This window comes from Ischnura elegans, chromosome 9, assembly GCF_921293095.1.
Source record: "Ischnura elegans chromosome 9, ioIscEleg1.1, whole genome shotgun sequence".
NCBI lineage: Eukaryota > Metazoa > Arthropoda > Insecta > Odonata > Coenagrionidae > Ischnura > Ischnura elegans.
Genome location: NC_060254.1, coordinates 72,633,177 through 72,659,461, shown reverse-complemented (window position 1 = coordinate 72,659,461; position 26,285 = coordinate 72,633,177). Strand labels below are relative to the sequence as shown.

Genomic DNA, 26,285 nt, shown 5'->3' with positions numbered 1-26,285 from the left:
ATTCAAAAGGTGTTAAATAAGGGTGGCCAAGCTCTCGTAAAAATGTCGGAAAATCGGTAAAAAGATCGGTATGACATTGGAAATTTTTGGCCATAGCCTAGTAAATCGTTGTAATACCCGGATAAATTCTGATTTCTTAACATATCATTCCTTATTGTAACTCTCTGAAATGCAAACAGCTGAAAATCCTGAAATTAAACATCATGTAACACGCATTGTTTTACAGCCTGAAAGTGTACATCCCGCTCTACATACAGATGATACGCTTAAAATATATAGTCTATTTCCTCAAGATCAAATAATTGTTAAGTTCAACACTCTATGCATGAAATAAATCGTTGACGATAACAAATATTCAATCTTTTCCCCACAATATAAAATGAGCAGAAAATGCTCTGTAATTAAACGGGAAAAATGGAAACGTGACTTATATTTCAGAAATTGGGAAAATGTCGGATATTTCATTTGTGTAACAATGTGACCATCCTTTATAATTCAGAGTTATCGTAACAGAATGGTGCGGTTTTGAACATAATGTAATTGAAAACAGAATTACTTACAGCTTTTATTTTTTAATTTGTAATTCGTCGTCTCAAACAGTGTATTTACATAGTTAAAAAAATTCAATAGATGGACCCTTAGTCGCTCGAAAAGAGAGAAACCCGGCGTCGAAATTAGCCTACTCCTATTGAAAGACGCCAAGGGGACCACGACATAACGTCCCATCTGACGGACGGAGTGCTGCACTGCTCAAGGAACTCAAGCAGGGATAGGGCAGCCTCTGAAAAATATCTGCCATCATATCCCTACTAGCTTCCTATGAATGAATGAAATCGCGCCATTCTTTTACGATAATCATGTCACAGTGCCTGATCCAGGATAGGGACAAGGGGGTGGGGCTAGTTGGGGGACCAGCTGGGTCACCTCCCAGCAACTATTTTCGGTTTCGAAATTACATATACCTACTATTTCTTCAATTACCTTTTTGTTAAATTATTTTCAGTATACACATTTTTGGTATTTTATAACGTAGTCATAGTCTCGCTTTGCTGTTTATTATCTTGCCCGGGTCAAAATTTGCTACTCAATTTTAACCCAATTTAAGATTAGCTATCAAGCCGAAATTACAGGATAATTCGGAACCAGAGCGCAATGCAATATTTAAAAAAATATTATGATTTTAACTATCTCGATTGTTAATCAGAATTTAAAATTAAATATGGATGAATTAGTTAAAAAAATGGCCACCAAAATATGATGGCGGCGCAGCGATAATTTGAAGGAACGAGAATGATAGTCATAGCAACAAATTAGTTGACATCAAAATTCAATTAAAAATTTATTGAACAACAATTTACTCATCATCTTTTTGGTTCGCGATAAAAACACTTTTTACGATACAATCGCCATTAAGTTCTTTATTTTTCGTACCTCTGCACCAGCTTCTTCAATCCCTCCGCACAGAAGCTTGCCGCCTTAGAGTTGAATCAATTGGAATAAGCCACAGGTTCACACTGCTGTCAAAACCAATAAGAAAATTTAAGATTTTCCTTCGGAACTCTTTGACCACCCACCATACAGTCCTGACCCTGCACCTAGCGACTACCTCCTCTTCTTGCACTTGAATCAGTGGCTCGGTGGACAACATTTAGAAAACGAAGAGGAACTAAACGGTGTTGTCAATAGGTACAATTCTCAGGCTGCGAGCTTCTGTTCAGAGGGGTTAAAGAAGCTGGTGCAGCGGTACCGAAAATGCTTATAAGTGAACGGCGATTGTATAGTAAAAAGCGTTTCTATCGCGAACCAAAAAGATGACGAGTAAATTTTTGTGTAATCAAATAATTTTGAATTTTGATGTAAACAAATTTGTTGCTATGACAATCATTCTCGTTCTTTTAAATTATCGCAGCGCCGCCATCGGGTTTCGGTGGCCATTTTTATTATGTTGAGGAGTGAAGTAGGTTTTTAGTCAACTAAAAGTGCCAAAAAAATGTGTTTCATATGAGTATATTTTTCTCCTGTGACCAAACAGCCCTTACTTCATGAGTATACCTCGTATTTTGTATTATTTCTATTGGATTGGACCATTGGTATAAGGGGAGCTATAGCCCACCTTAACCCCTTTCTGGATCCGCCACTTCCCTGTAATATAGCTCCACCGTCCCAAAAACTACGGAATAAATAAAAAGGAAAGTAAAATCACCACTCTCTTCTCTTTCTTCTCTTCCTGTCCGTGCGATTCCCACCAATCAGGTCAGAAGGGTTCACATCGATTCTCCAGTGTTCCGGCTCCACTACAGCATCACCGTAATGATCCTGCTAGCGTTTTCGCTCATCGTGACCACGAGGCAGTACGTAGGCAACCCCATCGACTGCATCCACACCAAGGACGTGCCGGAAGACGTGCTCAACACCTACTGCTGGATACACTCCACGTACACGCTGCCCAGCGCATTCGGGAAGATCGTGGGCTTGGAGGTGCCGTATCCGGGCGTGGACAACTCCCGAAACTCCGGTGACCAAGAGAAAAAGTACGCCAAGTACTACCAGTGGGTGTGCTTCTGTCTCTTCTTCCAGGTATGTGTGCACTGAGAAATATTTGATACCTAGAGCTTAGTGTTGGAAAAATGCCGGTCGATGGTTTTCGATTAATCGATCTTTTGGTCCAAAATCGATTTATCGAAAATCAGATATTTAATCGAAATGAAAAGCTCAACTTTTCTTGCCCGTTCAGATTACAATAGTCCGAGCGATCATCCTAACGATAGTTGGCAGAACTAACTGTGTGAATGCATGTCCGGACAATAGTTCACGTAGTTCCTAACGTTGCCACTTTACGATGGTCAGGCGCTGCGACACCGGAAGAGGAAGCGACAAAAGAAGGACGAAAAGTTTGTGTAGTTCCCATCGCTCCATTTTTTATATGGATTTGTCCAAGTAAGAAAGAATATGGGCGGAAGAAAAAGTATACGTTAAATACGCATTAAACTCAGTAATATTTTTCCCCTCAATACCTCAACAGCTTTGCTAGCCGTCACTTTATTGTACACTTCAGATTACAGCACCGGAGGGCAGCACAGGTTTTAACCATCGTTATGTGAATGCACGATAGTTCCAACGATCGCTGGAACAATCGTACTCTGAACGAGGCATGAGAAAATGTCGGTCGATATTTTTCGTTTAATCGATCTTTTGGTTCACATTCGATTTCTCGAAAATTAGATTTCAAAGGCTTTTCTCGCAATGGGGCTTGGAAAAAGTCCTAAAGAGTCTGCTTCCACATGTAAACCTCAATGTAGGGCGGGCCCTCGTTTTAAATGCGGAAAAGATAGAAATAATAAGACTGTAAATAAATGCAACATTTTCGATTTGTATGCATAAATCACTCCGCCTACATAAAAAAAGTCACGAATGTCGTGGTGGAGACAGTGATGGGCAATAAGGATGAAAAAAACGAAAAATTTATTTCATTTATAACGTTTGCGTTGTTTTATTTTTCAAATGATTGCAAAGCCCGAACTTTGCGGTGTATTCATTGACCTTTAATTCCTCCTTTGGGTCAAGCCACTACTATTGTTGCTAATCGCCTCGATAGTTGAAATGTATACGATTATTCGGAGTCTACTGAAAAATTATTTTCTTTCATCTTATAAATAGCAATTACGGAATAGGAATTAGGGAAATAGCAATTAGGTATACTGATAGGTCTAAAAACAACTAGAAGTCTTTCAAACCTAATTTCATGAATACAGCTGCGTTCACAGTGATTATTGAAACTTTTTACTTATTGATCAAATTGCTAATGAGGAAAGTCTAAAAATGTTAATTTGTTGTGAAAGACGCACTTAAAATATTCTTTACAAAATGATTTCACATTATTTGATCTAGGCCTGATAGAGTATATGGTAGTGGTGAATGAAAAAGCGATTCTCGCTTGAAATTTCATAAACCACGGTCATTGAACTTTCTCTTATCCATCATGCTGAACTTATGTTTTCAGTATCACTTAAACATTCAATTGAATTTCATTTCCTCGCATCTTTTTCCAAAATTAACCATATCTTGTTCAGTAGGACCACCAATATTCAGAACTACCAACCACGATTTCCAAACTTTAGGTCATATTCAAGGTTGAAAATGACACTCCTTTTGGGTGTGAAGACAAGGAGTGTAGATTTTAACATTGGAAGTGACGTAGAATGTCGAAACTATGGTCGGCGCTGGAGTTATACATTAAAGAGTGGAAATTACCATTTGTTGTTTTCATTTCATCATGGATATATTGCATTTTCACCAAGACAAACCTGAAAAAAATCATACACACGAAATTCGTTGTCATCTACCACTCTTCCAGCGCATGAAATTTCAGAGAGCCAATTTCTATCTCGGCTCGAACCCTTTTCGACATTGAAAATGAAATAGAGTGCCGATACCATGGTCGGTTGTGGAGTTCTTTATAAAAGTGTGGAAATTGCTATTTGTAGTTGAATATGAGGGAATTAGCTCTACGGCCTTGACAGATTAATGCAAAATGAGTTGCTCCAAAAGCCGTAACGAGTTACACTTGTCCTTTTTATACCGACACGGCTTTGCGAAGATGGAAAAGGGCTGCAGGGACCAAACACAGCCTCTTAACCGGCAAGCCTAGGTTGTCACTCACTCACACACACTCGTAGACACCAAAGCATACAGGCTAAAAGTGCCGGGAGAAAAAGCTGAAAAGCTCAATAAGAGCGGGTCCAGATGTACAGTAGGAAAGTGCGCTTCTTGCTTTCCTATTATACACTCTTCCAGCGCAAGAAATTTCAGAGAGCCTATTCTTATCGTCCTTTTTATTTATTTTATTTTAATTTTAATAAAGAGATACACATACAGCAATACTGCCAATTTAAAGTGCACTTATAACAACAAATATTAAATAATTAAATAATAATGATTTGATTACAAATTTAAATAGAATAAAAAAGAAAAACAAACATTTATCCGGCTATCTAGTCATTTATGCGATAAATATGCTAATGCCCGACGAGTGAAATTTTTAAGTGTCAGACCAAACGGATCAATATCACTGGGCAGAGTATTTATTAAAAGGGAAAGCCTATGGAAAAGAGAGCGCTTAATTACAGATAGCCTGGGTGTAGGAATGTGGAGCAAAGAAGTAGATCGGGTGTGGCGGGAAGGTACTCTAATGTTGAGGAAGGAAACAATGTCAGGACTGTCGAAGTGGGAGTTAAGGGTATTATAAATGAATTTGATGTCTGATTGAAGTCGGAGAAGGGATAAACTAGGGACGGATAAAGAGGATAAAACTGCACTAGTAGGTGACTCGCGGAGATTTGGGTTTCTAAATTTTACAATTTTTGCAAAAAAAGTTGTAACACTGTTAAGGGTGGCAAGATTAGTGGGGGCAGACATTGACCAAATTGGGGAGCAATAGTTGATCACCGGAAGAACTACTTTTTCATTAATTCAGGAAGTTATGTTTTTCATTTAATCAGGATGTCATTCCAATACATCTCGCCTGTCTCAGTTACTTTCTTTCGGAGACCGATACTGTTTTTTCAAATGGGTTCCCAAAATACATGAAGGATTGAAGCGGGTGATTCACGCATGATTCAGGAGGTGGAATCCTCGAATGAATCCCTTTAATGTTTCTCCGTGGGGAGTCCCGAAAGCGAGAGTGGATGTTGGAATCCACTTGCGGTGCACCTGCTTCGATTCACTCGACCCTAACCCTTGCCCCGATAGAGGGGGGACCGTTCGGAGAAATGCAAGGAAGAAAAAAAAAATCCCATTTTAGTTGATCAAACGGACGCAGCTGGTAACGGTGTTTCTTTTAATAGTACGAGATGCGTCGGAAATAATAAATTTGAAACTTCATCTGTTCCCAATCTCACTTGCCCTTTTTTAATCTTGCGGTTATCCATTTGATGTTTTTCTGCCGCTCTTTATACACTTCTCCGGGTGGTTGGTTATTTGGGGGAGACGCCCGTGGACTGCACTCATATGTGACGGTTGGGATTCCTGGTATGGGATTCGAGAGAAAACCAGTATATTCAGGGTATTAGTATCGGAATAAAATTTCAATGACGCCTAAGGAGATATGTGAAGTACAACTTAATATTATGGCAACAGAATTCAAATGGTAGGTCATTTTATCTTGTATAATACAGTCTGCAAAATAGTCGATCACGCAATAAAATAGGATTGAACATCTATATTAAAAGTGAAAGTAGAATTATAAATAAGAAAATTATAAAATAATAACTCATTATTTTTAAACATTCGTTAAATTAGTTTTGAGACACCAACGCTCACCTTAGATTAAAGAACTTACATCATTTGACTGGCTAATTATGAAGTTCATAATACCTCAACTGAGAGCTTCCTGAGCACCGAATAATGAATTCAAATCTTACTGACATTATCGGAATAAAAGTCCATTGCCACCGATAACTGTATGAGTTATGTGACTTACAACTGAAAATTACGGCTGCAGAATTCAAATGACTAGGTCGTCACTATTCCATCGCCGATTATAGAAGGCATTCAGAACTTTATTTGGAGTTCGGTACTGGAGTTAACTTGAGGGTTTCGATAACGTCTTCGGAAGACTCAGATCGAGTTACTCCAGGTGGAGTTAATTGAGCCTCATCACCACATTCCATATTTGTGTTGGGGAACCGAATACCTCAGCTAAGGCTTGTTAATCTTCCGAACTAACAACACGAATTCTATACCATCGTTTCATTGACTTTAGTACCACCGCTCACACTTCATATTCCAAAATGAGTAAGACTACGCTTAATCTAGCAGTACAATAAAGTACCTAAATGCATAGTTAGCCCGATGCTGAAAAAAAATTAGCCTGATAGCCTTTTTCAATGTAGTAATGCTTATTTAACAACTAATGAAAATGCAGTTTCCTGAAATATTTTTATTTCATCCAATCATTCAAGAGCTCATACTAACATACGTACTGCTAACCTTCTATATTCTGAGTTCCGTTCGGAAATCCACTTCCCAAGTGGAAAGGCTTATTAAATGACTGAGAACAAGATATTTTCGTGAAATATTTTCATTGCAACCACTTGTTTATGAGCTCATGCTAGCATAGCGAAAAAGTATGGGTGATATGAGATAAATGTTGATTAGCAATGGAAGAGAGAAAGTCATCTAGAGAAGTTTACGAGTATTTTCGCGCTGACACAGAGGCAGGTGCGATCTAATGAAAGGACTACCACTGAAGGGGTCGATAAAGGAAATATTCCTTAGCAGCGAGACGGTAACGGGCTGAATTGTTACGTGAATGAGACATGAAACCGATGAAGCTTAAGATCTAGTGCTGCTAGTGTACAAAGGACTTAAGAATAGACGGAGCATAATAATGAGCTTCATTAGGTTTGCCTTGAGGTTCATACCCTATGATAATGCGTTGAAGCCCCGCAAGATGGAGTTAGAAGCGATGTTAATGTGCATTGTTCAACTAAGACAAATGCGAGGCATTCTCAATTCCAGATTTTAGGAGTGGCCGAATGAATTAAGTTTTTTTTTTCTGGAGTACGCTTCTCGGGATGATGCTATAAATTGCTTTACTTCTATTTTGGATGAGCGGTGGGTTCGATTTTGATTATTTACGGAGGAAACCTATTCCAAGGTTCATTCGTGAAAATATCAACTCTTTGTGATTGTTCGGCGAACGATGGAATATTTCTGGTGCTCTTTTCCCGGTTTAGATTTACGACGATCTTCTCAATGTTAAGTGTCATTGCATCACTATCGCCCTATCAATTCGAACATTTCACATTATCAATCCGTAACACCAGAATTAAAAATAATTTTATAAAGTCGCGAAGCTACCTCTCTTAATGCAGTAATAATATTTCTTATACTCCAAGTATACTCCATTTTTACATCGGCATCGTACGTACATAATGCGATTGCACGGTTGAAATTTGCTGTTGGTGACGTTAAAAAGTATGCCCATACAACGCTAGTGGTCATCGCGACCCAGTGCCTTTATCAGCACCATAGATCCAATAATAGAAAAGTCACAGGCACTCTATCAATGGGAATGCGTATTACTTTTGGCATGACTCCTCAAGAACACTGGGATAGAATGATAGGAAAGGGTTATCAAATGATTAAGATCAAAGCAAAGGGTATAAATTAAAAGGGAGCATATGGTTTTTAAAGGTTCATAAAAGATAATAAGGCACTCATCTTAAAGCAGATGCCGACAACTGAAACAGCGTCCTTTAGCCAAGAAAATTTAATAGAAGCACGCTCCTTGTTATAAAGATATGGAAGATACGAGTCGCGTCTGCAGCATCAATGAAAATTTACAAACCATCTGCCTGAGTGATTTTCCAAAATATTAGCTAGTCAAACAGACATGGGATGAAGAAAAATGAATTATAATTTAAGCGCGATTAGTAATCTGGCTAAAATATCAGATTGAAGGGAAAAAAAGTTAGCTTAAATTAAATTTGATAAATACAGTCGAAGCAGTAAAATTTGAAACGGTTAACATTCTAAGTTTAATCTAAGTTTTTGTTTTCTAAGGTAAGAAAATTATTCAAAATTATGTGTATATACTATAAAATCAATAGCTAACAAGGTAGAGCTGTTCCATAATGAATGATTGAGATCATAACTAAGCAATTTACACAGTGGAGGAATAAATACATCATTAGTTTCATTAATAGCGCCATGCAAGAGATAGCCACATATATGCCAAACGAATAAAAGTAAAATGCTTCTAATAGGAAGAAAAATTACTTATTTGGATGAGAAAAATTACTCTCGGAAAACTACAAACCATTTCCTTAATTTTTGGTACTAAAATTTATCCTAAAAATCCCTGACTATGAGGCCGTGATTTTGAAAACATTAGATATATTTGTGTGGAATACTTAAAAAGTACGAAATATTATGCCTGTCCTGATAAATATGAAGTGGACCTATGAAATGTACTAAAAATAATAACAATTTAGGGTAATTTTTACACGGGGAGACTCCTAAGGATTGGAGTAACTCAAACCTTTTACCTTTCTTCCCGGTTGAAATTAAATTACAAAGATATTAATAGAATCTTTATTCATAACTTGATTCGTGCAATAAATTTTTGGTTGTTCTTCTTCTTCCTTCCAGGATTAGGCTACTAAGCCTGTTCCGGCTCCACATCACCATCTTTTCCTTGGTCTTCCTATACTTCTCTTGCCAAATGGTTGATATTCCATCGCTTGCTTTGGAATTCTTTCATTTGGCATTCGAAGTAAATGTTCTTTCCATCTATGTTTGTAGTCTTTTAATTTGTCAGTGACTGCTTGGACACCCAGTTCATCTCTTATTTGAGTGTTTCTTATTTTATCCAATATTGTGCAGCCTTTTACTGATCTTAAAAATTTCATTTCAGACGATTCTATCTGCCTTTATTCCTTCTTTTTTGGTACCCAACATTCTGATCCGTAGAGTACAGTAGGGACTGCCATCACTTTGTAAAATTTTATTTGTGTTTCTTTTCTTGTTTTGTTCTTTAGAGTTCTTCTGATAGTGCCACATATTCTCTGGAAAGTGTTAACCTTATTTATAATATCTTTTTCCTCGTCATATGTTAACTCGCATCCTAAGTACTGGAAGTGCGACACTTGCTCCAGGACTTGATCCTCAATAACAATTTTTGTTCTTATCGGGTTGCTGCCTAAAAATGAGATAGTCTTTGTTTTGTTTTTTGAAATTCTCAGAGGTTGTATAGCTTGCTCAACTCGTGTAGTCTGTGTACTGCCATCTCGAGTTTGTCCTCTTTATCTTGTATTATAACCTGATCGTCAGCAAACAGCATCGTATTTAAGTATTGAGATGGTCCTATTTCTATGCCTGGTGATACATTATTCTCTTTCCACATTCTTAGAACGTCATATATATATAGATTAAACAAGGTTGGGGATAGGCTGCAACCCTGGCTAACTCCTCGGTTAATGATAATTTCTTGGGTGATCTGTTTGGTTGTTCTTTGCATTAAATTAGACTCAGCGCTCTCCTAGAAGATCAGGTTCAATGTTATAGCTGAATTACTGCCGACCATTACAACCCAATGGCATGGAACTGAAAGATGGCTTCCCTCCGTGCAAGCCATTTGTTGAGGATAGTTTTTGACACCCTAGGATGCATAGCTTTGTGATGACTAGTTAGGCTCTTCAGCACGCTAGAAATAGCTCGAGGAACCTGGTAATTGAGCAATTCGTGGATGAGTTAAGCTAGGAATGGGTTCTTTTATTATTTTTCCTGACTGGCGTTAGAGCCCAACTTTCGTAAGTGACCATTTGGCATTTCATAGGAAGGGCCACAAAACTGTAAGTTATGATGGAATGTTAACTACCCCATTCAGCTAATAACAGCACCATCTGCAAACGAAAAAATATGACTGCCAGAACCTTAGGAAAGAGGGGAGGAGTGACTAGAGAGTAAGAGACTAATCTTCTTCTAATTGTTGACATTCTCATTGAAAGATAAAAATAAAACTGTGAGGCTATACCAATATTCTAAGTCTCAAAATTCATTTTATAATAGCATAAGTACAGCTGACGCACGTTGAGTACCGCACATTTAACGAATCGCGATGGCGGTACACAAATATGCCCCATGTGTGCACAGCTCGGTTGTAAGAGAGATATCTCAATCTAAGAGGCATTTCCCAGAAATCTGCAAGACAAACCTTTCTGAATTTTCGAGAAAAAAATCAATGGAGAACTGGAATTTTCCACTGGAAGCATGAATGTAACACTGAAGAAAAAGACATCTACATCTACATAATACCCTGCGAGCTACCTCTAGGGTGTTTGGCAGGGGGTGTCAATCACCAGCATGCAATTGGATTCCCACATGCACACCACACAGTCCAAGTAACGTCTCGCATATTAACAAACTATACTACCACATTCATGCAAAGGCAAAACTTACGAACTACTCACTAAGGTTATTGGCCAATAAAGCTAGAATACACTAAATATGCTGTTAGAAATAATAAGAAAATTCATAAACATGCATTATGATTTACATAAGTTAGTAGGCTTAACTACAAGTCATCTAATCTATTTGTGAGTCCTAACGCTGCCGTTATAATCTCTTATTGATCGTGGAAAAAAAGACATTCTGAATCTGTCTGTTCTACAGTCCCTCTCTTATTTCATCTATATGATCTGATCCACCGTAGTAGGTTGGCGTCCATTCGTAAGATATGTATTATGGCTAACTTCGTCAGAAATACGCTAATCTTGGATTTATCGAATAGGTTTTAATCTAGTTTTCAGTCTACGGTCTGACAGAGATTCCCATCCGAGTTTATCTAAGAGTTCAGTTACATTAACAAGATTATCGTAACGACTTTTCACGTACCTGGCAGCTCTTCTTTGCACGCGTTCTAACTCTGTCTTTAGTACGGCCAAAGACTACTCAAACGATGAAGACAAAACTAGAAGATCTAGATTGAAGGAAACTAGATCAAATGATACCGAATACTAGATACGAAATGAACACGCGAGACATCTAGTGCAAGAATTGGTAGGCTGACGTGAACTATCGGGTAGACGGACTTTTTTTACAGTCTTTATATCAACTCACCAACCTGTCTGTTTGTCTGGTACAAATCTTGTAACTGAAATTTGACTCACTTCCTGTGAAGCAAAAACGCTGAAATTTTGCACACTTCTTCATTTCCGATGACAATACATGAAAATATAACTTTTTCTCTCCAACCCCCCTTTAACCACCCCCCAGTCAACCTATAGCCCCCCAAAACATGTTTTTGATCTAAGAAGTTCCAAATGGTCGATTTTCGTGTTTCGTGGCATTTTTAACATAGGGGTAGGCATTTAAAAGCATAGGGGTGGCATTTTGAAACATAGGGGGCTTACCATTCACTGAAAATTTAATAAATATAGTGACTTTTTTAATACGTCACTTTTGGTTTTTCGGGGTCACTGAGTTTTTTTGCTTTGTGTCATATATAAACGTTGCTCATCCCCTGTAATCTAAATATAAAGGCTGGTTTAAAAAAAAAATTTTTTTATAAGAGCTTATTTAGCTCTTCTTTCAAGATATTATCACGGGAAAGTTAATTTGAAAAAAAACTATGACTTTAACTATGTCTACGAATAAACCGAATATGCTAAGCATAGACCACCTGCACAACGCAACGCATTTTTTCCGACAATATACTTTCGAATATTCCCTTTTGGGGACTAAATTGATGATAAAATAATATTTATTTGGATTGCATTTATTTGCAAATACATCGGCCATCATTCAGCTGTTCAAAATCCCAAAAAAGTTAATTTTTCAAATAAGTCTCAATCATGATGACGTATAACGTAACATGCGGAGCTATCATCAGGAAGAAATTCATCCAAAAATGCTTACTAAGCAAGCCTCTGCAGTCGTTGAGGTAAGATGTCATTCCGGTTGCTTTCTCGTGTTTAGTAACAATATCCAAAATATCGATGGTAAAACCTTCCACGTAAGATTTAATAACCAATAGGATAAGAAAAAGTTGGGCTTAGCGTACTTGATCGTCAGAGTATCCGATTTTCTCAGGCCGAGCATTCCAACTACCTTCCCAACTCTTCCTGTCTACATATCTTTATCTTATTCTATCCTAATAAGGCAATCAGCGAGATCCTGAAAACTCTGTATTCATTAGTGTAGGTTGGGAAAAAAGTTTAATGTTGTAATCACCAAATCTGAGAAAGATATGGATAACACAACACTAAATATGTAAAATTATTAGCTATTTCTTTCTGTTTATGAAGAAGTCAAAAAATACTAATGGAGAGTATTGGGAAATAAATGCTCTAAAAATGATTCCTTTTTGATTCCCTAAAATACGTATAGCAGGGGTGTCAAACACGTGGCCCGCTCCCTTACAATCTGCGGCCCGCGGCACCATGACTTCTTCAATCGCAATCGACGCTTCCTTTGCTCCTTTAAGATTTACAGCTCTTGGAGTTGGAGGATCAAAACATACTGGCTCTTCATCCATAGTACCCACATGCATTTCTTCATGCACTTGTACAGGCAAAGAGGTGTCAAGTATCTGGGAGTATTAGTACCAGGAATTAGAGTAAATAAACACTTTCTTCTCTTTCAGTTGCTTTTTTAAATAATAATAATTATAATATAGTCGCAATAGTATTTTATATAATTCTCCTGTTATTGGTCCTGAAATACATATGCGGCAATCAAGCTGTATGAGTTGGCAAATATGGCCCGCCAAGGTGAATGAGTTTGATACCCCTGGCGTATAGGGTTAAAATATCTGGCATCCAACAATATAGATTTCTACCTATAAACAGAATTCAGATGATTCACTCCAGACAGAAAATACGGCTCTCTCCGATAAGTCTATATTTGTCACATGTGCAGCATGTCTGCAGCATGAGATATTGAGGGGTTATGATTTAGATTAGGCCGTTGACTCAAGATACTCACGTCTGTTGAGTGTTGAAAGATAAGGTAAGAGATAAGGTACAAATACTTGAGGGGAAGTCAAAGACTTTCAATAGCAACGAAAAAAACATTGGATGATAGAAAGCGTAAAGAAGTCCGGTACATATAATGCTGCTAAGTTTTGATGTAATAAGAATGAAAACGTGTGATAATAGAGCAATCAATGCTGGCATTGATTATCTAAGTTTTAAAATGTGGCAAAGGTCTTTAATATTTACATAGTATCCATCTACATTCCTTGGAATGCTTTTTTATCCAAAATCCTGCAAATATCCTGCTTCGTTCCGGAAGAAAGAGAAGTTATATAAGAAAATTTTACACTAAACATAACTTATTTGACGGTTAACCTTCATCTTCTTCATTAAATTTGTTAACCATATGCATATAATTAGCACAAGCATTTTGCGTACACTTTGGAGCAAGATCACGAATACGTTAAGATGAAATCCTAAGGCAAAAATACATGATTAGACTGAAGAAAGATATGACTCATATTTCTATCATTACTAGATACCACTGAACTTCCAAATATACAAATAATCAATAAGATAGGGAAACCTGCTTAACAAAAATAACAATAACAAATATCTCTATACATTTTCCGAAAACTTTGGTGGGGAAGTGCGAACAGAAGCTCAGGTAGTAATGAAAAATGCAAACTTGTGATGTAAGAGTGACTAGGTTAAGTGTAATTCTACACTGATTAGCAAGCCCAGTCTAAAATTCTCTTTGATAGCAGAAATCATTAAGTTCGTAGGAACGTCAACGCAGGAACTTATAGCAGAATAAGCTAGTAAATTCTTACACCAGTATTGAAGAGAAATTGGCCTTCAAATACCAATTCTACATCTTAGAATACCCGCAAAACATTCCAAATTGGCCGCTACATTATTTCGCCAATTCAACGCAACCACCCATAATTATTATTTCTCTTGGGGAAAAAATGTCAAAGTGGGAGATCTATTATTATCAATTACGGAGGAGTAGTATGCTTTAAGGAAAGTTGTAAGGATGTAAGGCGAAGGAAAAGTGAAAATAATAAAAACGGAAAAATAGGGCACCTCTTTGAATCCCTTTCTTGATTTCGGGAAATTGTTAGGAGAAAGAACTCTTGAAATCATAAATTTCTTAGGTAATGAGTAACTTAAAAGTCACATTATACCTCAAAATCAACCATTAGACGGATATTAACATGTTTGAGGACACTGCCAAGCTAAAAAATGCCGCGAAGTTGATATCTTGAAATAAGATCGAACACCGATTTGGAAAATGAAAGAAGAAATGAAAATGAGGAACTAGTTAAGAAGTAGCTTATTATTAATCAAGCATGGGGAATAAAATTAATTTAGACTGCAAATCTCAGCTTAAATTAGAGGACGTACATCATTTCAATGACTAATTATGAACTTTATAACAGCTGAACTGAGTGCCTCCGAATAATGAATTCAAATCTTACAGTCATTATAGGAATAAAAATTATATGCCGGTAATAACTCTAAGCAAGTATGTGACGTACAACTTAAATTATGGCAGCAGAATTCTAATGACTAGGTCGTCGTTATTCCATCGCCAACTATGGAAGGTATTCAGAACTCCATTTTGAGTTAGGTACTGGAGTTAGCTTGAGGGTTTCGATAACGTCTTCGGAAGACTCATAACGAGTTACTCCCGGTGGAGTTAATTGAGCTTCATCATCACACTCCATATTTGTGTTGGGGAAACGAATACCTTAGCTAAGGTTGTTTAATCTTTGGAACTATCTCGAAGAATTCTATACCATCCTTTCATTGATTTTAGTACCACAGCTTACAGCTCATAGCTCATTATGACCAAGACTACGCTTAATCCAGCATTAAATTGAAGGACCTTAATGCATAGATTATCTGATGCCGAAAAATGATTTATCAAGTAAATTCAATTAGATGCTAAATCAAATGTACTTTAACACTAGAACTACCGATGGAGTCATTTTGACCTCTCGCGATTTTTATTTTTCCGCCATTGTCATTTTGACTCCTCTAGTGTCTAGTGTTAAAGACAAGGTAAATGTCAAATTGATCGTAGAAACGGAAACGTTGGAATGATGGTTCATTAGGTTGGTATGAATTAGCAAAATTAAGTGAGAGCATTTGTACTGCGCAACAAAACCCTTCCGATGGTTCGTCAAGCGTCAATTTTTTTATGAGTTAGCTTCGTCCCCTTAATACAAATTATCCTGAAATATACAAATATCCTTGCAATAAATTGTTAATATTTGTTCGCAGGAATTTAGATTGACCAGCGGTGAAATTAAGTACTGGAGTCAAGAGGACACGCTGCACTTGTTTTAAAGCTAAGAAACATGTCGCAGCGAAGTAAAAAATTAATGTTCCTTAATATTACGAAAATTGGAACACTGGAAGGCATTTAGATTTCGTAACTTCGAAAACGAAATAAAAAAATATCTTTTATAAATCAAAAGTGAAATAAGCAATTTGATCGCTGGGTGTTCAGGACGCCAAAACATATGAGAAGAGTACAAATATGAAGTAAAAATGAATTTATTTTTACCGCATAATTAATCTCTTACTGGCTTCCCAGTGATTTCAGTTTTGCCAAATTCTGTTGTTTTGATCCTTTGCCATTTCTTTCGTCAAAAATGCTCTGGATATTACATTCCGAAAAAAATGATTTATAAATTGTAGAAATTATCTCTTTGGCTGTACGGTGGTTTTTCTAATGACACTATTCAGCGCACTCAATAACTAAGTAGATTTTACGCTTAATGTTTCACGAGGTACCTTATCTTGCAGCAAATTATGCCTTTTCATGAAGTCAGTGGATGTTAATATCCACTTGTAATTTAGCAATTAAATTCCAAATTAATCCTCACGCCGGTTCTTTGGCAAAATGATGGCGTGTCTTTTTGAATGCATGTCTATGAGTTTCAAACATGATTAACCGGTTCAACGGATCATTTAAGAATATAGGGCTTAAAAAGAACAGTTTCAGGCTTAATAGCCACTTAAAAACGACTCGAACGTTTCCATAAGGATAATTTCTTCATACCGCATTTGCTAAAATATTGCCCACTTTGGAGACATTATCCTTTTGGAAACGTAGGAGTTGTTTTAAAGTAGCTATGAAGCTTAAATCAGATAGTTGTAGGCTCAATATTCTTAAGTACCAATATCAATACTCAATATAATTAAGTAATCAATTCTCTTAAGTAAGTTGCTGTGGTAAATCTTGTTTGAAACTTCGTTTACACGCATTCGATATAAAAAAACACAATTTTTGCCAAAGAATCAGCGTGAGATATCCTTCAAAGCCACTGGGTATTGATACACCAATTTTTCTCAGGGACGATTTTTACAATCGAGAAAAACTATCCTTCTCAAATTTCCATATAGCAGTCAAGAGATCTCAGGATGCATCCTTTTAGATGCTACCGGACTGAGGCATCTAGGAGAGAGAAAGAGACAGTTACAGAGAAAGAGGGAGGAAACTTATAGGCGTGGATCCAGAATAAAACCGTAGTGGGACTGAAATAGCATACAAAGAGATAAGATCCAGGAGGGAAAGAGAGTGTGTGTAGAGGAGGGTAATATTGGGGAGGAAGGCGATGTGGACCTCAGAGTGAGAGGTGGATGGAGAGGATGCTGGGCAGAGAGAGAGAGAGAGAGAGAGAGAGAGAGAGAGAGTGAGAGATGTGAGGCGAAGATAGCGGCAGGTGACGGACCAGTCAAGGGGGAGCAAGAAGATGGAAAAAATGATGGAGAAGGGGATTCCCCCAAGATCACCCAGGGATTCCTTTCCGAGGGAGAAGACTCATCGACGTGGCGCTCAGCGGACGATCCTTTCCGACGTGAGGAGACGGGCAGGGTAGACGAGAACACTCACATAAAACGCTCCAACGGCGAATCAGCTACCGTAATCCTCCGTTTATAGTACGCATTTTACCCAAGAGAATTCGTTCAAAAGGCCAATGGGTTCCAAGTTTTTTTTACATTTTTAGAAACTCGCTTTGTTGTTTGTCATCTTGTCCGGTTCAAATCTTACAACTTTAAGACACTTTCCGATTAGCTATCAAGCTGAAATTTTCAGGACAACTCAGACGGCAATGCAATATTTTAACACTTTTATTATGATTTTAACTGTATCTCGATTGTTATTCAGAATTAAAAATTAAATATGGAGATTAGTCGGATTAATGGCCACCAAAATCCGATGGCAGCGCTGCGATAATTTAAAGGAATGAGAATGATAGTCATAACAAAAAATTTGTTTACATCAAAGTTCATTGATAAATTGATTGAACAAAAAATTACTTGTATTCTTTTTATTTCACGATTAAAATTTTTTTATGAAAATTAATTTTTTACTATTATATTAATTTTATTTATTATAAGTGTCATTGTCCAAGAAAATTCGTCCAAAAGTCGAAAGGAAAAAGAATTATTCCCCTGCCCTGAATATTTCAAATTCATATGGAGGAGCCAAAAGAAAGCTTTGTCAAAATTGATATGAACCGACCTTAAGACTGAAGCCCAAAATAAAAAGTATGAAAATAATTTTATTCACTTAATGCGATAGGGATAATATACATGAGCATACACATGCAATTTCATACATTTTGGCGGAGTGCACAATTGGAACACGTCCGTTGATGATTTTTTTCAGTCGCGGCCAAGAACAGAATACCAAGAATTTTTACTTTAACCTTCATTCAATGCAGAAAGACTTAAACCGTGAACTTAGTAAAAATACAAACGAGAGCTGGGAGATACGTCAAAAAGTGATATGGGAAGTTACACAGATGCTAAACGAAATATGTAGGGAGCCGCTAGAACCCCGGAGGCTGCGCGCTAGGCTTAGATTGCTTCAGCAATTGAGAATAGATATCTCTAAGAGCGATACATAGGCATCATAATAGAACCTGACTATATTTTCAGGTCCGACAGAAGCGATAAATTAAGATCGATATTTAGACGAGTGGATAGGTATGGGAATTCATTTTTCCCTCGCACGATAAAGGACTTCTATCTTATATTATTATACGTCTTCTATTATATATATACCTACTTCTCTAAAGTAGTATCTAGATGTAGGTATAATTGAACCTTAAGTTCATCTCACATTAACCACAGGAGGGGTCGAGTATTGCCTTACGGGCATGGGGAAATTTTTGAAAACTATGCATAAGAAGTAACATGACTTTTTGGGCTATGTCGCCGCGGTGGCCCCAACGTTTCCCAACCGATGATGGTCAGATTCCCTTGAAAAGGAAATTACAAGAAAAACAGATTCCCTTGAAAAAATAACCAGCATCGGCCGGGAAACGGTGGGCCCACCCAAAAATTGACATGGCAACATAGCAGATAAAGTTTTTAAAAACTTAGGTAACGAGTTACCGCGAAACTTTTAACGAAGAAGTAACAAGCCCTTCCTCCACTGCGACTTAACCGTGGATGCTTATAATGAGGGCAATTTAAATTTTAGAAAGCTAATTTCTCCGGAAATTAACTTTTATTTAATTAGCTTCGGATCTCCTCAACAATAGTAACTACGAGACCCATCTTGTCCCTTTTTGGCCCAATGTTCACAGGCCCGATGTGGAAACTGTCTCCACGACGTGATGTTGAAAAACCGCTGCCGATTTTAAGCGTGGGCCGGAGCATTAATCTAAGTCCGGGCACGTTCCGCGTGAGGAGACCAGACGCATCCGAGCCCCGCTGAGGGCCGGAGGGGCTGCTGGCACGTGGGCGTTAAAATTATTAGTCTAGACGAGCCTCCCCAAGTTTAAGGTTGAGATGACGGGGGGGGGGGGGGGGGGGGGGGGGGAACTGAATTATTATTCTGGGCTCCTTGCGCACCTACTCGCTGTTGAGGAATTCCATCAATAGTGATTATACTGAAGGTAAAAAAATGATTTAAAAAAACCACGCGCTTCAAAATCATTACACCTATATCCACATGAACATACCGTGGTTAGCATGAACTACGGACAAGTTTATCAAAGGGCACAATACTTAAAACTGACCAAAGTTAGGATTGCAATACTTCAGGAGGTAGCAGTGCTGAATTCAAAATGGGTGAGATGAGGCGAAATCGTATTGTTGATACTCGTTCAAAGCTGTCGTTTATTTAAGCCCCAAGACAATTTCAGACAATTTGAATCGCACATATTTTCGTCCAACCTTATTAATAACTAATATCCTTAAAAATCCAGAGTAATGAATAAAATATCTACAAGGCTGGATACCCCATTGGAATTAAAACAATGCTTCATACATAAATGAGGTTATGCAAACGATCTCTCGTGCCTTGAATGCCGATCTGAGAATAATTTCTAATTATAATTATCACAAAAAGTGATAGTTGCGCGGGTTATTTCCGCTCCATTTGGATAGCTGATTGATAACCCATTATCCTTAGAACCATTCCAAATACGTATGGTGAAAACAATACATGAACACTAAATAATTACAGTTTAAGGACATGGCCCAGCGAAGCATGAATGCAATATTTGACCACTCGATACTCTGAAGTTGTGAAATAAAAATACTACCGTTAGAATAAAAAAAATTGGATTTATCATTCTAAAAACATTTGCAGACCTAATTAAATTGAATCCTAGGAAAACCAAACAGTTCTTGGCTTCCATGCTTTCATACTGTTACAAGTTGTGGACTAGTCGCTGCCACAATGACGTTGGTGCGATTAACAAGCTTCTCCACGATGTTCAAATTCCGCATTGCCACCGATTTTTTGACCCCCAAATGCCCAAAAAAGTAGAGGCAGTAGGCAAAACAGTTTTGGATAGAAATAGTAGTGTTTAGAAAATGTTTTCCGTGGGGTTTTAACCCTTTCTAACCCAGAGTTGCTTTTGGAAGAAATCAACTTTCAAGATTTCTCACTTTGAAAACTTGAAAATTTTGCACTCAATCATAATCATCGTGGCAGATAAATATTTCTTCATTAAAGGTTACACCACAACATAATACAAAGTTTAGATATTTCCTAAATAGAGCTGAAAATTTATTTTTTGATGTTGCTATGAAGCAACATTGGGCTATAATGGGTTAAGCGATTTTGTGGGAGGTTGTTTCTATGAGTTTTTGTTTCATCTCGTCTCGTTCACCCCAAAGGCCACCAAAAATCAAAGGTGGTTGGCAACACTGTAATAGATGGAAACTTAAGTGCACGAATATTACCCTCATGTCGGCGTCTAAAAGCGTTATTACCCACCGCGCATATAAATGGGTATTTACAATAGTCGCCGCTCGTGTCGCTGACGGACGAATTGATCCGAGTTTCACGAGGAAATAAGGTAAAATTAGGGGTAATAACCGAATTTTATACACAATATGATGTGATCTATCACATTTATTACTTTTCAAAGCTATTCCTCGCAATTACAAATATTATACTGCAACATGTTGGAAAAAGTGGATCGCGTGGCACTCATCGCCGCGCCGCGGACATTCTTGAAAATCGATTAAAATGCGACCGAAGTGGTAATAGAAATCAGCCTTATATAGGATAGAACTGGGCCTCCTCTATGAAGTCCCCTTGCTTTAGTACCTCGAAAAAATTTCCTTGGGTTTTAGACGATTTTGGAGGGGGTCGGTTGACCAACTTTTTTACCGTATTTCGTCTCGTTTACCCCAAACTTGTATGAGTCAGTAACTCAACAGTCGGAGGTCAGTTTTGTAGAATAAAGATTCTTAAAACTTCTAGCCATTTGATTACCCCAAATTATAAAACTAAAAATGGTAGATTTCTTAAATTTACAAGACCTGCATCGGTTAAATACAACGATGTATGGTTTGTTAAATGTATCCATTATTCGATGGATCTAATGAATACGTCTCGTGAGACCAGGAGTGGGTTACAGTTTGATATCTATGGAAACGAGAAGAGACGGGATATGAAATACCATGATCCAGGGCTATTTCCGCTCAGAGTCACATCTATGCAGACGGAAGCTCGAGTAAGCTGAAGTGAAAACATTTACTAAAACAGGAAAGAGGAAGTAGAAAGCAAACACATCAAAGAGGCATGTATTATTATTTTTTAAATTAAGCCCCACGACTAATAGTCTAGCTGAAATACGAAAGCGCTTCAGTTTGTTTAGGAGTAAAAAAAGCGGGCATTCAGAATACTTCCTAAAGTCATTCGTCTTCCTGGACAGTTTGAAGCGAGCTTTTGACTGCAGATTTACTTTTGAAAACCCATATTTCTTCTGTAATGCGGCCGTCCTGGGGGCACATGATTTATTGATAGATGTGACATTCGGCAGGGGAAGGGAGATAATTTATGCGACCTCTTGTGGACAGATTTAGGAAAAAACCGATTATTAATCCACCACATAAATCCTGTATTTTCAATTTTGGTTAAATGGGATTACCAGAGCTTGGTTGGAGTGCGGACTTGTTGGTGGAGTCATTTAAAATGTGACTGTCACTGATACTATGGTATTGCTTGGGACGCATCGGAATCGAAAGAAAAAATTAAATCAATTCAAGCCAAGTTTGTGTTCCAAATATTAACACTAGGCACGTCACAACAAGCATACATTGAATTGATATTTGTATATGCCTGAAGAAATGAATTTGCCGTCCTGAGTAATAGAAATTTTTTGCTATAGCTAAAATATATGGAGAACAATGTGTTTCACAATAAAATATTCAGCAGAAAAACGTGAAAAAGTATATTTATGCGTTAAAAAGTTGTATTTAATTTAAACACGAAGTGCGGAATCAAAGTTGTTGAAAGATCTAACTTTGGCGATGGATTAGAATGAAGATTTGAGGAATCAATTAATTAATTAAAGCCAAGTTTATAATCCAAATATTAACACCACGGGAAAATTCCGCAGAAAAACGTGAAAAAGGTTCAATTATATAGCTAATTTATTTTTTTAAATGTTTTTAAAAATAAATATGTCATTTAAAATTATTAATTAAATTTCAAATTTTAATTGTATCATCATTTTTGACCAAATAAGTAAATACATAATTATTAATAGAATTTTTATTTATATTATTTTTTAAATTTAATTTTTATTATTTTAACATGTTGAGTCCGATAGTAAATTGTGTGGAGATATCTAACGTTGGTGATGGATTATAATGGAGATCACGAAATTCTCTTTAACATGGGTGATTACACTTTAAAGTACAATGAAAACATTCATTCCATGGGAAACTTGTGGCCGCATCATAAGAACGTACGGTTTGCACCAGAGAAGAAGCCCTCCGTCCTTTATAAACCGGGTAAAAGATGGGTTTAAAGGTTATAGAAGCGTTCAAAAGATAAAGGCGAAGGAATGAGGGCTCATTACATAAAAATAATTAAAACAAACCTCCTAAGAGTCGGTAGTCGGTTAAACGTCTAAATCGTGAAATAGACTCAACGTTTATTTTTAAAGTGCAATTGAGTCAGAAATTGAAAATTCTCATTCAAAGTCCACAAAAACAATCTTTTCTACGGTTACCTGCGCGTAATTTTGAAGCAAAGATTGTGTTTTTTCAAAAATAATTAGCAGCTTATATGAGATATACGAACTATTTTCAAAACACTTTATGCTGAGTTTTATGTTAGCAACTTTGCCAATTTCAATCAAAAATTAAATAAGAAGCCCATAAGGCATGGGTCATCAAACAGCGGCCTCCGGGCCGCATGCGGCCCGTCGGCTAATTTCTTGCGGCCCCTAGAGGCTTAAGAAAATATTCTATCGCGTCACACAATGTAAAATATATATCGACACACTCGTCAAAAATAAAAATATCAAATATCATATTGATTGATTGAACTTTTTATATTAACCAATAAAGATTATTGCACTTTGAAATAATGTTTTTTTTATTTTATTGATGTGGTGGAAAAGTGACGTGGAGCATTGTGGCCCTCCGGATGATGTAAAATCGATTTTTGGCCCATGAATTAAATATGGGTGAAGGCCCATGACATAAGGTTTTGGCGGATTAATAAAAGGGTTAAAGATAGAAGACATTACGAAAAGATCAATCGATCAGGTTGAGCCAACTACCGATCGTGGAAGAATTGATAGGACAAAATTGCGAGACAGGAACCAGGAGCAAGGAGCGTTAGAAGTCGAAATAAGAGAATGACAACTCACGAATTCGGGAGATATCAATTCCATACTTCCATCAATTAGATATTGCTTTCTTGATGCTAAGTCATACCGGAGGTATTAGGGGAAGATGGAGGCTGTAAAATACACATCTCTTTTCTAAATACAAAGCTTCTTTGGGAGTTATAAGGTTTACACGCGTAAGGATTACCTCTGCGTTTATATTAACTAAAAGGTGTTTTTTTTATGAATACAGGGACAAAATCTATTACTACGGTAGCGGCTCCAACAAAATGAAAAAGGCATAAAAAGCAAATAAGGACAGATGAAATAAGTCTTTCTATACATATTTATCCTGTGATTTTGTTATGCACACTCACGGATGATTGTCTGACAGTAGGTAGAAGAATTATGATCGACTGATCACTTTGATTTTGATCCAATTTTAATGTCATAGGTATTTCACGCATTGAAAAAGAACTACTCAACTTAGCAATCAATTTATTTTGCGATTGGGCGCCCCGTACGACCATTCATCACTTTACAACGCAGTATACCATAGATAATAAATAAAACCTCTCTTTCTTTCAATTAAACCTGCGATGTTTTCTTCTGTGCTGTTCGTGCGATAGGCTTGAGTCGATGGCATGCACCGCTATTTGTCTCCATTAGTTAAAATTACATCAACACCCTACACTTAGCAGACCGGACGTTAATTTGAATCCCATCACCTGAGTCGAGAGACCTCTAAATACCTTGGATGAAGTTCAACTGTCCATTCGCGACATCAAGAAAAAGCGTCGTCAAGATTTATCATGAGTCAAATGATCTGCATTCATTCAAGGGCATTCGCCAAGGAGTTATACAGTATAAAATGACCTTTAATTACTTTTGAATGAACATATGGAGTATAAAAGTATATGGAGAAAAAAATTCCATGTAATAAATACATGGAATATACGAGTCGATTTCTGAAAACAAATATATAGATAAGTGAAAAACGGGGCTGTTCACACTTCTTTACAATAGGCAAAATTTTGGAGGAAAAATAAATTGAAGACACGATGAGAACAATAGTATCATGACCGAAGATTTCAAGGCGATGCAAGGAAAGGAAAGAAAGGGAAAAAGACAACCAGAAGATAGTGCAGAATTGGTTTTATAATCCCTAGTTAGAACTTTGTTTGAAAACTGAAGTTGACAAATTCTTCCGTTAAAGGCCACTAGTGCAATTTATTTTTATTACGAACTACGCATCTTTGATGTGACTTCCAACTATTTTTAAGTAAAGATTATGCGTGCATTGAGTTACGGTTATCGTTAACTAGACATCGCAAAACCGGCCGTAAGAGATAAGAATAATTTAAAATACAATAAGAGGCTCTATGGTCAAATTTATAATAACAGCGAAACACATTCAGAGGAAGGACATCAGATGAGGACGCTGACAATCCATGAATGAAAATCGTCCATGTTCACGAGGGATGGAAAAAATTGGACTCTAGGAATAACTTGAGAATTTGACTAATTTATTCCTCATTACTATCGAACGCCAACCCAAAAATCTGAGATTTAAGCTGCATTGAGAGTTGATTTACTTAATACTATTAGGTTTACATCAATTTATTTCTCATGATAAATGAAATAACACCGAAATTATTAATTAAAACATCCGTATTCATGGGTTTCACATTATCTGGCACACACCAACCATATGATAATTAAGACTCTATATATACATTAAATATGGTAGAAATTTCTAGTAAGCCTTTTAAAACTAGTACATTAAATACCTACAGCAATTTTAACTAATCACACTTATACATGGCACTTTTTAACGTACCGAGGGAAGTTTTAACAAAGAAGTAAAAAATACCTAAGGCACGAACAGAAATTATCACCGAAAAAGAGGAAGTGAAATTACGCGAGTCCGGAAATATAACAATTTTCTAGGCGTGGATAATGCCATTACCAGATAACAAATTGAAATTTTCTTTTTTATTATGAGTTTGAGGGACTTCATAGACAAAGATTGACATTGACTGAAACGTTTAAAAAGGCCTTATCCAAACGCAGTTACTGTTTGTAAGCTACTCAACGGCATGAGATCGAACATTCGAAGGGAAAAATAAAAAGTAGGGATGTACACCCCCCGCTGAGGTAGGTACACATGGAAGGCTACGAATAGGATAGAAGGGAGATCATGTGGAGAGACCGAGACAGGAAATGGGAGAGTGGTACGGAGAAGATGAAAAGCGAGGAGAGTCACCGAAGCCGAGGTTGACTCCTGTAGGTAACAAAGAAAATGACGGAAAAACTAGCTTTTGAGTACTGAAACATGCATTAAAAAAGAAAACACTAAGGCTATCATGAAGTACCAGTAAGATACTAAAATCGCACGTTCAATTCTTAAGTCAACGTAGTAGACAGGAATGGAAAATAAAAGTGGTCCGAAATCACTCCCTTGAGGAACACGTGGGTACATGAGAGACCACGCGTCGTTCTGTGAGGCTGGAGAGAAATAAAAAAGAGAAACCAAAAGAGAAGAGAGAACTTTAAGGAGGAGTTGAGTTATGGAGGGACACAGAGTGACAGGAATATTGCAAATGGAGAGAGTATGGAGTGAAGTATATATTTAGAAGAAAAGGGGATCGGGGTGGCTAGGGGTCTCTGACTGCGTGTGTACGTAGAGGAATCG

General features: G+C 37.2%; 1 protein-coding gene across 7 annotated transcripts in view; it reads left to right on the top strand.

Annotated features, from left to right (window-relative positions):
• LOC124165548 (innexin shaking-B-like) overlaps positions 1-26,285 on the top strand; it is a 93,576-nt gene that overhangs the window by 39,634 nt on the left and 27,657 nt on the right. For all 7 annotated transcript variants that reach the window (XM_046542996.1, XM_046543001.1, XM_046542998.1 and 4 more), the window contains one exon: positions 2,254-2,577. In XM_046542996.1, coding sequence (XP_046398952.1) covers positions 2,254-2,577 — 324 coding nt within the window. The remainder of the gene's footprint in view (positions 1-2,253; positions 2,578-26,285) is intronic.